This window comes from Podarcis melisellensis, assembly GCF_964234715.1.
Source record: "Podarcis melisellensis genome assembly, chromosome: 1".
NCBI lineage: Eukaryota > Metazoa > Chordata > Lepidosauria > Squamata > Lacertidae > Podarcis > Podarcis melisellensis.
In genome coordinates this window covers 118,758,118-118,773,012 of record NC_138528.1, presented here as the reverse complement: position 1 = coordinate 118,773,012, position 14,895 = coordinate 118,758,118, and the positions used below count along the sequence as shown (strand labels likewise).

The following is a 14,895-nucleotide window of genomic DNA, read 5'->3' as shown; positions in this document are numbered from 1 at the left end:
GCACGGAAATGCCCTTTACCTTCCCGCCAGAGTGGTATCTATTTATCTACTAGCACTTTGATGTGCTTTCGAACTGCTAGGTTGGCAGGAGCAAGGACCGTGCAATGGGAGCTCACCCCATTGCAGGGATTCAAGCCGCCGAGTATTAGTATTAGGGCTAAGCAAACATCTTAGCAAAGGCAGCATGACTGTCAGGATGCTGTCAGCAGCTCCCGGCTGGTCGCCCAGGAAAGTATAAAGACAAGGAAAAGTTTCTTATAGTCCTTTATTTCAAACTTTACAGAGAGAGGCTATAGAACCCAGCCTCTTGGATAATGGCGTTGTCCTGAATGCATCTCCACCCCCCCCCCCGTCTCTCCCATTTCCTCATTCATCATTATCATCACCTCCTCTACGGGTGCCCTCTGTCTTTGAGCTCTTTGCTCTCCTACTTTTAAGGCTCGCCGGGTTCTGGAAGGTGGTGGGTCTGGAATGCTTTCTAGTGATAACGTTTCAGCCAGCTGCTCTGGCTCTCCCATGATTTCCCAACTTTCCTGCTCATCTACCTGTGAGCTGTGACCTCCCTCAAACCACTCTTGCAAATCTATACTGTCTTCCTCTTCCTCCTCCCTGGAAGGGTCAGGATGGGGAGGCAGTCTTCACCATTCCTCCTCTGTCCAGTCCCTAACAACTGCATTCTCGAAACCAGTGCCCACCTACATGGTGTCTGCTCATTGCTGATGGACAACAATTTTCTCCATCCTTGACCAGGTTTAACAGGAGTTGTGGTACCTTCAGATATCGGACTACGTTGGCTTTCCCTGCGATAGACCAGGTCTCCTAGACTATGTAGCTATGTGCTTATCTTCGGGGGCATTTAATTGATGAGTCCTGTCAGAGGAAGCCCTGCGAAGGACTTTTGCTTGTGCAACAGGGCTTCCTCCCACCCCACCCTACCCCCCAAAATTAGCTGTAGGGGTTCGGAGAACCCCCAGAACAGCATGTGGGGGGGTAAGGGCTGGAGGCAAGAGAGGGGATCATTCCTTCTGGCAGTTTGAACATCTTTCCTTGACAGAACAATGATTTTAGCATGATGTTGAATTCCTTTGCAGGTATTCAACTGGGTTTTACTCAAGAGTTGATCCATTGGAATTAATGAACAGAATTCAAGTTAAATAAATTATTATTATTATTATTATTAATAATAATAATTTATACCCCACCCATCTGGCTGGGCTTCCCCAGTCAATCTGGGTGGATTCCAACCAAATATTAAAATACAGTAATACATCAAACATTAAAAGCTTCCCTAAACAGGGCTGCCTTCTGATGTCTTCTAAAAGTTTAGTAGTTGTTTTTCTCTCTGACATCTGGTGGGAGGGTGTTCCACAGGGCAGGCGCCACTACCGAGAAGGCCCTCTGCCTGGTTCCCTGTAACTTGATTTCTTGCAGGGAGGGAACTGCCAGAAGGCCCTCCTAGCTGGACCTCACTATCTGGGCTGAATTCTATATACACCTGGGAATAAGCCCCATTGAACCGTGTAGACACATATAGGGTTACGCTGTCTCATATAATTAAATCTCATTATTTTTCATGTTAACGGCAAGCAACAATAATATGGAAATCTCCGTGACACAACTAAACTATTCAGAATGTAAAACAGATCTTATTAAAGAGATTATATGCTCATTTGAGATAAACGTTGCTCAAATTTGCTGAACCAAAAGGAAATACAATTAATATAGTAACTGATCTTGACTTGAATTTACATGTGCTCTTGTGCATGTCAAACATCTCATGCAAAATCCCCCCCCATTCAATTTCTGTACAAGTTTCACTTACACATCTTAGGACCCAAAGCCTTATATATTTTACAAACCCCTATAAAAGTCAAATATAGATGAAAGTTGGCATCCCAACACCATGGCATAACCAAATGTTAAGTGCAATATCTAGGAACAGAGTGGCATAAAATCTACAAAGTCCGTGATTAAATGCAGTAATGTGCAATTATTTTAGAGTTTGGAAGATTTAACACCCTCCCTTTTATATATAAAAAAGGATATAAAAATGTCCTAATTTTCCAAAGCAGCAAACAACTTGCCGATCTTTAAAACTGCTGTATCAGGTGAAAATCTTTCAGGGAGGGGGGATAACATTTGCAATGCTAGCACAACACCCCAAAACATGATGCTATATAAGTGACTTTACAGTTGAGGTGCAAGCAGATATGACTGCACACGTGTTTTATGATCAGAGTGATAACATATTTACAAGCAAAATGGAAGAGACACTATCATATTTAACAAGAAGATTCTTAAGATTTAACTGCTCTGATTTCTGTTTAGGCGACTCTCCGCGCACCATGATTAAATTCCAGCATGGTACTCTATTTTACGAAGTACACGCCGTACCAGCTTAAAAGTCCTACCCTTTATAGATGCAACGTATAAAGTTACTTTTAGGATTGCACCATGGTGAGGTTTTCATTTGTTAAAAAGGTGACTCTACCAGCAATCAGCAATAAAATCAAAGTGGTGTGCCACCAAAAATCTATTTAGATGTAGATTATGTAGTAGAAACACGATGACAAACGTTACATCTTTAGTATAATCCTGCCAGGTATTATTATTATTATTATTATTATTATTATTATTATTATTAAACAATCATAGGAAATGAAATGATTGATGACTGATTGCTATTATCAAAATACATCTTATTAACTGAGATACGCCTAGCTTACCCTGGGTAAAGGTAAAGGGACTCCTGACCGTTAGGTCCAGTCGCGGACAACTCTGGGGTTGTGGCGCTAATCTCACTTTACTGGCCGAGGGAGCCGGTGTACAGCTTCCGGGTCATGTGGCCAGCATGACTTAGCTGCTTCTGGTGAACCAGAGCAGCGCACGGAAATGCCATTTACCTTCCCGCCGGAGCAGTATCTATTTATCTACTTGCACTGGCGTGCTTTCGAACTGCTAGGTTGGCAGGTTGGCTCACCCCGTCGCGGGGATTCGAACCGCGACCTTCTGATCAGCAAGCCCTAGGCTCTGTGGTTTAACCCACAGCACCACCTGCATCCCTAAAAGCTAGGTGAGGGGGCACCCGGATTTTAAAATACGGTTTCACTCCTGTGCTTAAGCTGCACCGACTGAGGGGCTATGGGATATGGCAGAAGGCCCTCACGCCACTGCCCTCTCTGCCAATGAAATCATAAGATGCAATGCTACCACCACATGAGATATACAAGCACAAACTTATGGCAGCTAAACTGGCACAGCTCCACCAGCATGACAGCCATGCCAGATTGGAGACATCTTTATGATTATGATTATTAAAATTTGCAAACTGCCTTAGACCTGCAGGTCTCAGGGTAGTTCACAAGATAGAATCGCAATGCAGTGGTACCTCAGGTTACAAACGCTTCAGGTTACAGACTCCGCTAACCCAGATATAGTACCTCAGGTTAAGAACTTTGCTTCAGGATGAGAATAGAAATCATGCTCCGGTGGCACGGTGGCAGTGGGAGGCCCCTATAGCTAGGAGAGCCAGTGTGGTGTAGTGGTTAAGAGCGGTGGACTCGTAATCTGGTGAACCAGGTTCGCTTCCCCGCTCCTCCACATGCAGCTGCTGGGTGACTTTGGGCTAGTCACACTTCTCTGAAGTCTCTCAGCCCCACTCACCTCACAGAGTGTTTGTTATGGGGGAGAAAGGGAAAGGAGAATGTTAGCAGCTTTGAGACTCCTTAGGGTAGTGATAAAGCAGGATATCAAATCCAAACTCTTCTTCTTCTTCTCTTCTAAAGTGGTACCTCGGGTTAAGAACAGTTTCAGGTTAAGAACAGTCCTCCAAAACAAATTAAGTTCTTAACCCGAAGTACCACTGTATAAAAACACAAAAGACATAATGAAAATAATAAAAAAAGAAGAACCTAATATCCCCCTCCTCCCCATCACATTTTAAAAGGGCGATCAGCCAAAGGCCTGGTGAAAGAGGAACGTTTCTGCCTGGTGCCTAACAGTGTATAATGAAAGTGCCAGGCGGACTTCCCTGGGGAGAGCATTTCACAGACGGGGAGCCACTGCAGAAAAGGCCCGTTCTTGTGTTGCCACCCTCCAGACCTCACATAAAGAAGGTTCTCAGAAGATGTCAGAGTTCGGATAGGTTCAGTCAGATGGGCGGCAAACAAATGTTGTTGTTGCAGATGGGCGGCATACAAATGTTGTTGTTGTTACTACTACTACTGATACTACTATTATTACCATTATTATATGGGGAGAGAACCCTTCAAATACCGTATTGGCCCGAATATAAGCCACCCCCGTAAATAAGCCTGCACCTTTAAAATTCAAGTGGTGAGGGAGAAAAAAAGTCAATACCCGGATATAAGCCGCTCCTTATATTAGGCACTCACACCTGTAAATGGCAAATGTAGAAGAAAATCCTACGGGTCCTATAGAGGACCCGCAACTGAAAGCGATGAATGACATTAGAATTAACTGCACAACAGCATCAAGCTCACAAATCGGCAACAAAGCATTATTTTGTTAAGTTTTACCGTATGTATGTTTCAGCAGCGATGTCGTAAAAGCCAATTTTGGTAAGGTCGCGAATTTAAGCTGCACTTTTCACTTTTCACGGTTGGAATTTGGGGGTAAAAAGTGCGGCTTATAGTCAAGGCCAATACGGTATTGAAAATGGCCTGGGTTCATTTAACCCAGTGCAAGAGGAAGCCAGTCCAAGGGCTCCCACTAGGGCAACATAGCTTCCTGCCCCTAATCTTCTCCCCCCGAAACACCTACCCAGCCCGCGATGGGAGGAGAGCGAAGGGACTGTTTTCTCTGGCCAGCTGAAACGCTCCTGCAGACGGAATGGTCCAAAAAGAGCGATACTGAATTCCTCCCCATAAATCCTGTTAATGGCCCTACCTTGTCCGAGATGAGACGGCTTTTGAGAAGTCACGTGACCGCTTCTATCCAACAGGTACTGGGTGCTGAAATCGTCAGAAGCGGTCTTGGTTGTAATCAGGACCTAGAAGCGGAAGGTGCTGGCGTCAAACAGAAGCTTCCAAAATCATTTGGTAGAGGCTGCTCTCCTGCTCGCCAACCCCTGATACCATCTTCCCACATATTAATCTGGGCTGCATCAATAGGAGTATAGCATCTAGATCAAGGGAAGTAATAGTGCCACTGTATTCTGCTCTGGTCAGACCTCACCTGGAGTACTGTGTCCAGTTCTGGGCACCACAGTTCAAGAAGGACACTGACAAACTGGAACGTGTCCAGAGGAGGGCAACCAAAATGGTCAAAGGCCTAGAAACGATGCCTTATGAGGAACGGCTAAGGGAGCTGGGCATGTTTAGCCTGGAGAAGAGGAGGTTAAGGGGTGATATGATAGCCATGTTCAAATATATAAAAGGATGTCACATAGAGGAGGGAGAAAGGTTGTTTTCTGCTGCTCCAGAGAAGCGGACACGGAGCAATGGATCCAAATTACAAGAAAGAAGATTCCACCTAAACATTAGGAAAAACTTCCTGACAGTAAGAGCTGTTCGACAGTGGAATTTGCTGCCAAGGAGAGGGGTGGAGTCTCCTTTTTTGGAGGTCTTTAAGCAGAGGCTTGACAACCATATGTCAGGAGTGCTCTGATGGTGTTTCCTGCTTGGCAGGGGGTTGGACTCGATGGCCCTTGTGGTCTCCTCCAACTCTATGATTCTATGATTCTAATCGCCTGGAGCTTCCCCTTGGCTACCCCATACGACAACTCAGCTCACTTGTCCCCTGCCAATCCCAAAGCGATTTCTCTCTTCCATTTTGCAGCCCCACTGTGCACCTGTTTTCACCTTCACGCCAATACCCATGTGCTCCCCCTCTTTCTGTGCAACCCTCCTTGCACCCAAACCACTTTTATGGCTAGCTTCCTGTATCCTCCACTTCCTTCTCCCCCCACACATTGCAGCTGCTACACACCCTTCTCACCTTCTGCGTAGCTGTGAGGTCGCCCCCTACCTCCTCTTCTGCAGATCCTTTTATCTTCGAACCCAATCCCAGGCCTCCTACTCCCTCTCCACCCCTCTCCATTTTCACCTTTACTCCTTTTTCCACTACCCTCCTCCTCAGTTTTCCTCAACTCTCCCTTACACGTTGATCACCCCCTATATCCATGTCTTATCTAGGGCTGGGTGAGACCTGGTTTTCAACCTCGAAATATGTCGCCAACCAAACGTCGCAATATACCGATATATCACCATGTCTGAGGTAAGGACAGAGCATTGGCTGGGCATGTGGTTTTTCCCACATCGTGATTTTTGCTGGCGCCTGCTCTTGTGATTCGCTGCCTCTTTCGTGAGGCAGGAGGGAAGAGCTGAGCCGTTATCGAGAGAAGCCTTTTCTCACATCATGTGTGTGTGTTATGCAAAAATCACGATTCACGATATATTGCCAGGTCAAAAATTACAAAACTGGCATCACAATATGGACTTCAAACCAGTTTTGGACAATACACTGATATATCACCCCAGTCCCAGTCATATTCTCTCTTCTTTTGTGCAGCGCAAGTTTACATGCACACATTATCCTCTTTGCCCCTTTTCCGTCCTCCTCGCTCTCCCTTCCACACAAAACACCATACCCATCTCCTTGGCGCCGCCTCCTCTCCTTAATTAGCATCCTTTATGCACACACCATGTACTAATCTGTGCTACTTTATCAGTAATAATAATAATAAATAATAAAAAATAAAATTACTTATACCTGATCCATCTGGCTGGGCCTCCCCAGCCACTCTGGGCCGCTCCCAAAAGAATATTAAAAACATGATAAAACATCAAACATTAAAAACTTCCCTAAACAGGGCTGCCTTCAGATGTCTTCTAAAAGTCAGATAGTTGTTTATTTCCTTGACATCTGGTGGGAGGGCGTTCCACAGGGCGGATGCCACTACCGAGAAGGCCCTCTGCCTGGTTCCCTGTAACCTCACTTCTCGCAGTGGAGGGAACCGCCAGAAGGCCCTCGCAGCTGGACCTGAGTGTCCAGGATGAACGATGGGGGTGGAGACAACATCCGAATCTTAAGAGCAAGTCTGTCGTCTTGTTTTGCGCAAGGAGGTTAAGTTCCGTTGACGGATGTTGTACGTATATGGGTGTGTCCTTGTTAGCATCTTCTAAATTACTACACTGAATCCAGAAGGCAACACATGGTACCCGGAGTGGAAAGTAGAAATGTGATAAGGTACTATGGAATATTTGAACCTTACAGAGCCTGAGATACCTGCACTCAGGCCAATCCAGAATAATTTACAACAAATAAGCACCTGAAACTATGTTAGGCTTTTACCTCAGACATGCTACAAATTGAACCCAAAGCTTCACCACGGAAACCGTATGTTGCCAAGTTTTCAAGGTCCTCAGATGAGCTTATTTTTGAAGTGTAGTGTTTCACTGCCGCAACAGGAACATCTGCTGCCTTGATCCCATCACCGTTATCTCGGATTTCAATCTTATCAAAACCATAGTTTTCCTAGTTAAAAGAACACACACAAACACATCAGGTGTGTAACCAGACACTGTTTAACTCTTCTCAATACATATCATATCCATAATTGTCATAGAGCTCAAAAATATATGTATTTTTATAGGCAACAGGGCCTGTAATCATGCACACAATTTATGGTGTACCACAAATTCTACGGAAATTAATTCTCATGAAATGTTAGCCCATATCCATAAGGATAAAGGTAAAGGGACCCTTGACCATTAGGTCCAGTCGTGACCGACTCTGGGGTTGCGGCGCTCATCTCGCTTTATTGGCCGAGGGAGCCGGCGTACAGCTTCCGGGTCATGTGGCCAGCATGACTAAGCCACTTCTGGCGAACCAGAGCAGTGCACGGAAACGCCGTTTGCCTTCCCACCGGAGCGGTACCTATTTATCTACTTGCACTTTGACGTGCTTTCGAACTGCTAGGTTGGCAGGAGAAGGGACCGAGCAATGGGAGCTCACCCCGTTGCAGGGATTTGAACCGCCGACCATCTGATCAGCAAGTCCTAGGCTCTGTGGTTTAACCCACAGCGCCACCTGTGTCCCATATCCATAAGGATATTTTTTAAACAACAACAACACCCTTCTATTGGAACCAAAATAACAGAGTTTTCCAAACCCAAATACAACTGCAGAGGGACAATGGGGGGGGGGATCACAATTAACCCTTTCCTCCCCAGATATGACCCAATCCCAACCCCAAAAAATCACCACTCTCCTGCTACAATTAGGCTTGGAAAAAGTCCTATACAGTTATACCTCAGAAGTCAAACAGAATCCGTTCTGGAAGTCCTTTGGACTTCCAAAATGCTTGCAAACCAAGGCGCAGCTTCCGATTGGCTGCAGGAAGATCCTGCAGCCAATCGGAAGCTGCGGAGGACGTTCGGGTTTCAAAGAACATTCACAAACCAGAGAACTCACTTCCGGGTTTGCGGCATTCGGGAGCCAAAACGTTTGAGTCGCAAGGCGTTCATCAACCAAGGTAAGACTGTATTGGTTCCAGTAGAAGGTTCCCCCCCCAAAGTCTAACTGTTGCAGTGTGTGTGTGTGTGGTCATAGTTCAGCTGCCTCCTCACCTGTACTCTTCAGGAAGATCAACCGCTTCCTCTCATTAAACTGGGGGGGGGGGGGGAGCAAAAACAGTTTTTCCAAGCCTTATGGCTTAGGTGAGTGCGCATATTGTAGTGTGTTTGTGTGTACATGGCTGCAACATGTAGGCAGTAGACACAACGGCTTTTTCTGTTTGCAAATAGGCCCATGGGCCCAATAATCATACACAAACTATTAGTGCCTCTTAGAATGCTTTGCATCCCACTTCAGGGGTTTGGTTTTTTTGTTTTGTTTTTTTGCAGAAGTGCGATCTATTAAATGTCTCAACAAAGCAAAAGACTGCAAGCAAAGTTCAGAAAATTATCAGCCGGCACTGTATCTGGAAAGACCTCTGCGTTCTCAAACAATCCCCTTTGGTTTTGATTGCTAGTCCTGAAGGCAAGTTAAACCAGATTATCCACATTGTCAAAAGGAGCAGCAACATACAAGAGAAATCCTGGAAAACCTGCTCTTTGTAGAGGTTCACGTGTATATATACCTTGGGGTCCAAAATCTGTAATTCCTCGGGGCTGTTTTCCACATGATATTTGTTGACACTGGTATTCCCTTGCTAATCAATCCCACATGAAAGCCTACTGCCTACTTATGAAACACACACAGATATGCAGAGAATCTGGTGGCACACGGTTACCGCAATGTGCCTTGTAGATTTGCGGATGGACTCTATGCTACCCTTTTCCGGGTACATGGGTCCCATGGCTTTCGTCCTGATCCTAAACCCTGTTCGGTTCAAGGGCCATAATTTCAACACACAGCTATCCAAGATCTTCTTAAAGACCTTCAGCAATGAAGAGCCCATCACCCCATCCAGACAACTGGTTCATTTCCAAATTGCCATCAAGATGTTCCTCCCAGCTTGCAACTAAAATCCACCGGCCTGTAATGTAAGCCCATTGGATCTAGTCCAGACCAATGGCGTAGCAGACAGCAACTCGTTGCCTTGTTCTATATGACCCCCCCTTCCAGTATTTGAGGAGTGCAAACAACCTGAAAATAGTGTTTTGGAAGTCAAAAGAAACAATAAGAGATAAATCTATGCTTTATAGTTGAATATTCAACAAATCTACCGCCTCTGCATAGAGACTCCTCATATGTCCTTCAGAAAATAGAGCATTTGATCTTACTGGGTGCAGTATTTTAAGAGGAATTCTGTTGCTGCTGCTGCAAGGAATTTTTTTTAAAAATGAAAATAAAATATGTTTTAGGCAAAGCAGAGACCTCTATGTTTCAGAAAACATTTATTGTCAACCCTTCCTAAAACCATTCACTCCCTCCGTTTTTAAATGGGCTACCAAAAGCTTTCTTCAAGTAAACAGCGTTCAAGTGAGCAAAGTCTGTAAAATGTAAATTGTGATCCTCAAACAAACAAACAAACAAACGATTAACCCCACAGAAGTCATAGAACCAGTCCACAAACTTGTTTCAATGATTTGAAATTATCTGGAACTTTGGATTTCATAAAAATAAATTGCAAATCATATTCTAACGCACTCAGTGGAACAATTATTATTTTTTGGTATGTACTGAATGTTAATAATTATCCCACATGAATAGTCATATGCAAAAATACGATTTCCCTTCAAAATGAAATCTTGAGTTCAATAGGGAGCTCTAAAATTATACACACACATTTTCAATCAAGAACTTACCAGCCAAAACCCAACATCTCCAGATCATAGACACAAACAAAGGAATCTGCATTTCAGCAAAGTTCAATTTCCTTACGCTTGGCAGGTTTAAGGAACTTCAGAATGATTTATATGGTGCCTGCGTGAATTCAAGCTATACATCCATATAAACCGCCAAAGATTATCAGATGTTGACAGAAATTTGTTTGTGAAATTTTAAAGCACAACTATATAAAAGAATGCACTATTCAAACCTTCATGCAATAAAAAATGAGTATTATTGTATTCCCATCCGTGTTCCAGTTTTAGCTTAATATGACTTACCAATTTAACATCAACATTTGTTGCGTTAGCATCCAAAGAATTCTCTAATAGTTCTTTAACCACACTGACAACAGACGTTATCACCTGCGAACTCGAAACCAGCCGGATAGTTTCTGCTGCCAATTGCTTCATTTCCAGGCTTTCAGGATCAAATCTGAGTGGAGAAATATAAATAGCACAATTTTATGAACGTAGTTTTTTTTTAAAAAAAAAAACATTGCTCATTTCCAACACAAAAGTGACTGGAGTAAAATATAAAATAAGACAGAAGCGTGAAACGATGTTAAATTGCAGGTGTCGTTCAACTGAACTCAGTACCTGTTGCATACTGCATGTATAATCAGAGCCTACTTCAGTAAATATCAATTTGTTAGTGGAAAAAATGTAGGCCATCCCTTTCAAATATAGACAGCTGTGTTTTTGTAACGCTTGGTGTATCTTCAGGGACCAATTTCAGGTTTTGATGGAAGTGGGCCGATGGGGAGGGAAAGGTTAACAACCCAAAGACCCACTGCTGAATATTTTCAATATTGCATTGCAAAAAAAAAAGACGTCTCTTTTGTCGTCGATAGACTAGTTCAGACATAGCTTGGCATTGTAAGAATGTGACTGTGACCCAGATTGCATGACATGCTAAGCCAACCATGGGTTAACATGAACGTGTGAGACCTCAGAGACAACTGTATTCAGTTGTAACTGGAGACACTGAGATTATGTACGGGTGTTTTTTAATGTGTAGATATATTTTCAAGAGCAGAATCACAATATAAATTTATTATCTATAGACTGTGATCTACAAAACACTGATTTCGGTATATTCAAACACAGAACCCTCCACAAAACATCCCACTGACGTCCAAGGCAGTAAATCCAAACTAGCTAACAAAGCTCATCCGTTGAGGTGAGTGATTTAGACTGAACATGGAAGGAATGTCCCTGAAAGAATACACACTATATTCTCATTTTGTATGAGTAGTGTGATCTTGGTTGGGTTGCTAAAAAAGAAACATGTTCCATTTCTTTTCACAGTGAGGCTATCAAGCCTTCATGCTATACAGAAGTGGTCCAATGTTGGGCAAAGTTGGAGGGGGCTGTCTGCTGGGAGCCATTATTTGGACACTATGGAAGGACAGTATTAGAAGCAACACATTTCTGAAGAACATCTCCTGGGAACCATCAGTGGGGATAGCAAGGCACTGTTGCTCTCAGGTCCTGCTTGCATTGGAATCTGGTTGGCTACTGGACTCGATGGGCCTCTGGCCTGATCCAGTGGTGCTCTTACAATGTGTGGCCCTTGTGTCTGACTGGGTGATGTGTGCCCAGTGTCCTGTGGGGTAACCTCACAGCACACCCTTGTATAGGTAAAGGGACCCCTGACCATTAGGTCCAGTTGTGACCGACTCTGGGGTTGCGGCGCTCATCTCGCTTTACTGGCCGAGGGAGCCGGCGTACAGCTTCCGGGTCATGTGGCCAGCATGACTAAGCCGCTTCTAGCGAACCATAGCAGCGCACAGAAACGCCGTTTACCTTCCCACCGGAGCAGTGCCTATTTATCTACTTGCACTTTGATGTGCTATTGAACTGCTAGGTTGGCAGGAGAAGGGACTGAGCAATGGGAGCTCACCCCGTCGCGGGGATTTGAACCGCCGACCTTTTGTTCGGCAAGTCCTAGGGTCTGTGGTTTAACCCACAGCGCCACCCGCGTACCACACACACTTTGTATAGCAGTTCCCTAAACCTGGCTCTATGAAGAGGACAGCGACTACTCCATCGCTTCCATGCACTTTATTATACGCCATGCCCTCTCACTGTGTGTTTGTTAAATGCAAAAACTGGACCAGCCAATGACTGAATGCAACCACACTGATTCAAAGGCGTTACCCACGCTCCTGGTACTGGCCTGGAACAGTACAGTGGTACCTCAGGTTACATACGCTTCAGGTTACAGACTCCGCTAACCCAGAAATAGTGCTTCAGGTTAAGAACTTTGCCTCAGAATGAGAACAGAAATTATGCTCTGGCGGCGCGGTAGCAGCGGGAGGCCCCATTAGCTAAAGTGGTGCTTCAGGTTAAGAACAGTTTCAGTTTAAGTACGGACCTCCGGAACGAATTAAGTACTTAACCTGAGGTACCATTGTACTGGCTAACCTTTGCCTCCCTCCCCAGAGGCTGCTTTTCTGGCTTTCTTTACCCAATTAGCTTAGTTGGCGTTTTGCGACAGGGAATTTTATTAGCGCGAGCAGTTTCTGAGCTCTGGGTGCAGTACTGCGCCTAAGATTTCAGTTTAAAACTGCACAGTGGAAGGAAAAGAGGACAATTTTCTGCCTCCCCACTTCCAGCCACTCTCTGAAGAATATACTGTATTTTTCACTCTATAAGATGCAATTTTTCCCTCCTAAAAAGTAAGGGGAAATGTGTGTGCGTCTTATGGAGCGAATGCAGGCTGCGCAGCTATCCCAGAAGCCAGAACAGCAAGCGGGATCGTTGCTTTTGCTGCGTAGCAATCCCTCTTGCTGTTCTGGCTTCTGGGATTCAGAATATTTTTTTCTTGTTTTCCTCCTCCCAAAACTAGGTGTGTCTTATGGTCTTACGGTAGAAGAGACCCTCTTAAGAATATTAGGGGGGCAGGCAGAAGAAGCATGGTTTTGTTTTTTGCAGTCTCCAGATGCGGACTTAGACCATGGGAAAAATGAACCTAAGATTTTAGCTGCAGTTCATTCATTTTCAGCTTTGCATTCTTGTTATTAAAAAAAAAAGCCACGCCTAGACATTCCGTTGTTGCGCACATAACCTAGGTATGAGGCGCCATTTAGCTTCTAGCTTTCATATCTCCGTTTCTAACACTGGAAAGAATGTAGTTGGTCAAGAGAGCTGTGGGCTCAAAAAGGTTGAAAACCTCTACGGTAGAGAACGAGCCTCTTAATCTTAGGGCTGTGGGTTCCAGCCCCACGTTGGGCAAAAGATTCCTGCATTGCAGGGGGTTGAACTAGATGACCCTTGAGGTCCCCTTCTACTCTACGATCTGCAGATGATATGCATAAGAACCCAAGAAGAGCCCACCGGATCAGGCCAACAGCCCATCTAGTCCAGCATTCTGGTCCCACAGTCACCAACCAGGTGCCTATGGAAAGTCCCAACGTAGCACCTCAGCACAATTTAACACTCCCAAGAAATCCTGTTGACAGCAAGACCCACACCATGCGATGGGCACCCCTTTCTTCCTACTTGCGCATGCTTTGTGACTGGGCTATTACTCTGGGAAGGAAAGAAGCCAAAACATCCCATAATAATAATAATTTATTATTTATACCCCACCCATCTGGCTGGGCCACCCCAGCCACTGTGGGCGGCTTCCAACAAAACATTAAAATACAATAGTCCATCAAACATTAAAAGCTTCCCTAAACAGGGCTGCCTTCAGATGTCTTCTAAAAGTCAGATAGTTGTTTTTCTCTTTGACATCTGGTGGGAGGGCGTTCCGCAGGGCGGGTGCCACTACCGAGAAGGCCCTCTGCCTGGTTCTCTGTAACTTGGCTTCCCGTAGCGAGGGAACCACCAGAAAGCCCTCAGCGCTGGACCTCAGTGTCCGGGTAGAATGATGTAGGTGGAGACGCTCCTTCAGGTATACTGGACCGAGGCCATTCAGGGCTTCAAAGGTCAGCATCCCACAGCACTCTGGATGTGGATGGCGTTCACTACACAATAAATTTTCCCCTTTTTGCTCTCTTTTACCCAGAAGCACATTTTTTAAAAAAATGTGGAAAGGGCATTCTACCTCCCGCCCTTCAACAGAGAAATTAAAAAGGTGAAGGTGGTCGTCGCAGCGCAGTGAGTCAGTGCGCCTGTCTGTTAACCAGAAGCCAAGGTGCCAACTTGAATAAAATATTGGGGGGGGGGCCTCAGGTAAACCCTGCCCTGCATAATTGACCACAAGACACGGTGCATGCATACCATTTGAATGGCAATGCCCATCAACTTGGAATGGGGTGGCCCCCTCAAATATTTTATTGGGGGGGGCATGGGCATATTCAGGATTATGTTGCGGGATGGGCGGAACCGAGTTATCTCCAATGGTTAAGCATTTTTATTTATTTATTATTAGTTAAGCATTTTTATTTACGGACTTGCCCCTCCTGGCTACATCCATGTTGGGTGTGTGTGTGTGTTGAAGAGGACCTCGGCTCCTAGGAGTTGATTCCTACAACTAGAAAATTGATGGCTGAAGCGACAACTGCGGGCAGCATAGGTGCGTTTCAGGGTTGGTCTAGAAGATGACCCTGGTGGATCCCTCTCAACTTTACTATTCTGTGATTCTATG

General features: G+C 44.9%; 1 protein-coding gene across 1 annotated transcript in view; it reads right to left on the bottom strand.

The window, feature by feature from the left end:
* Nucleotides 1-14,895, bottom strand: part of PMS1 (PMS1 homolog 1, mismatch repair system component) — a 54,192-nt gene that overhangs the window by 38,634 nt on the left and 663 nt on the right. The window contains exons 2-4 of the mRNA XM_081917281.1: nucleotides 10,578-10,731; nucleotides 7,315-7,497; nucleotides 4,909-5,011 (exon numbers count right to left, since the gene is read on the bottom strand). Of these exons, the coding sequence (XP_081773407.1) occupies nucleotides 4,909-5,011; nucleotides 7,315-7,497; nucleotides 10,578-10,709 (418 nt within the window). The 5' untranslated portion in view covers nucleotides 10,710-10,731. The remainder of the gene's footprint in view (nucleotides 1-4,908; nucleotides 5,012-7,314; nucleotides 7,498-10,577; nucleotides 10,732-14,895) is intronic.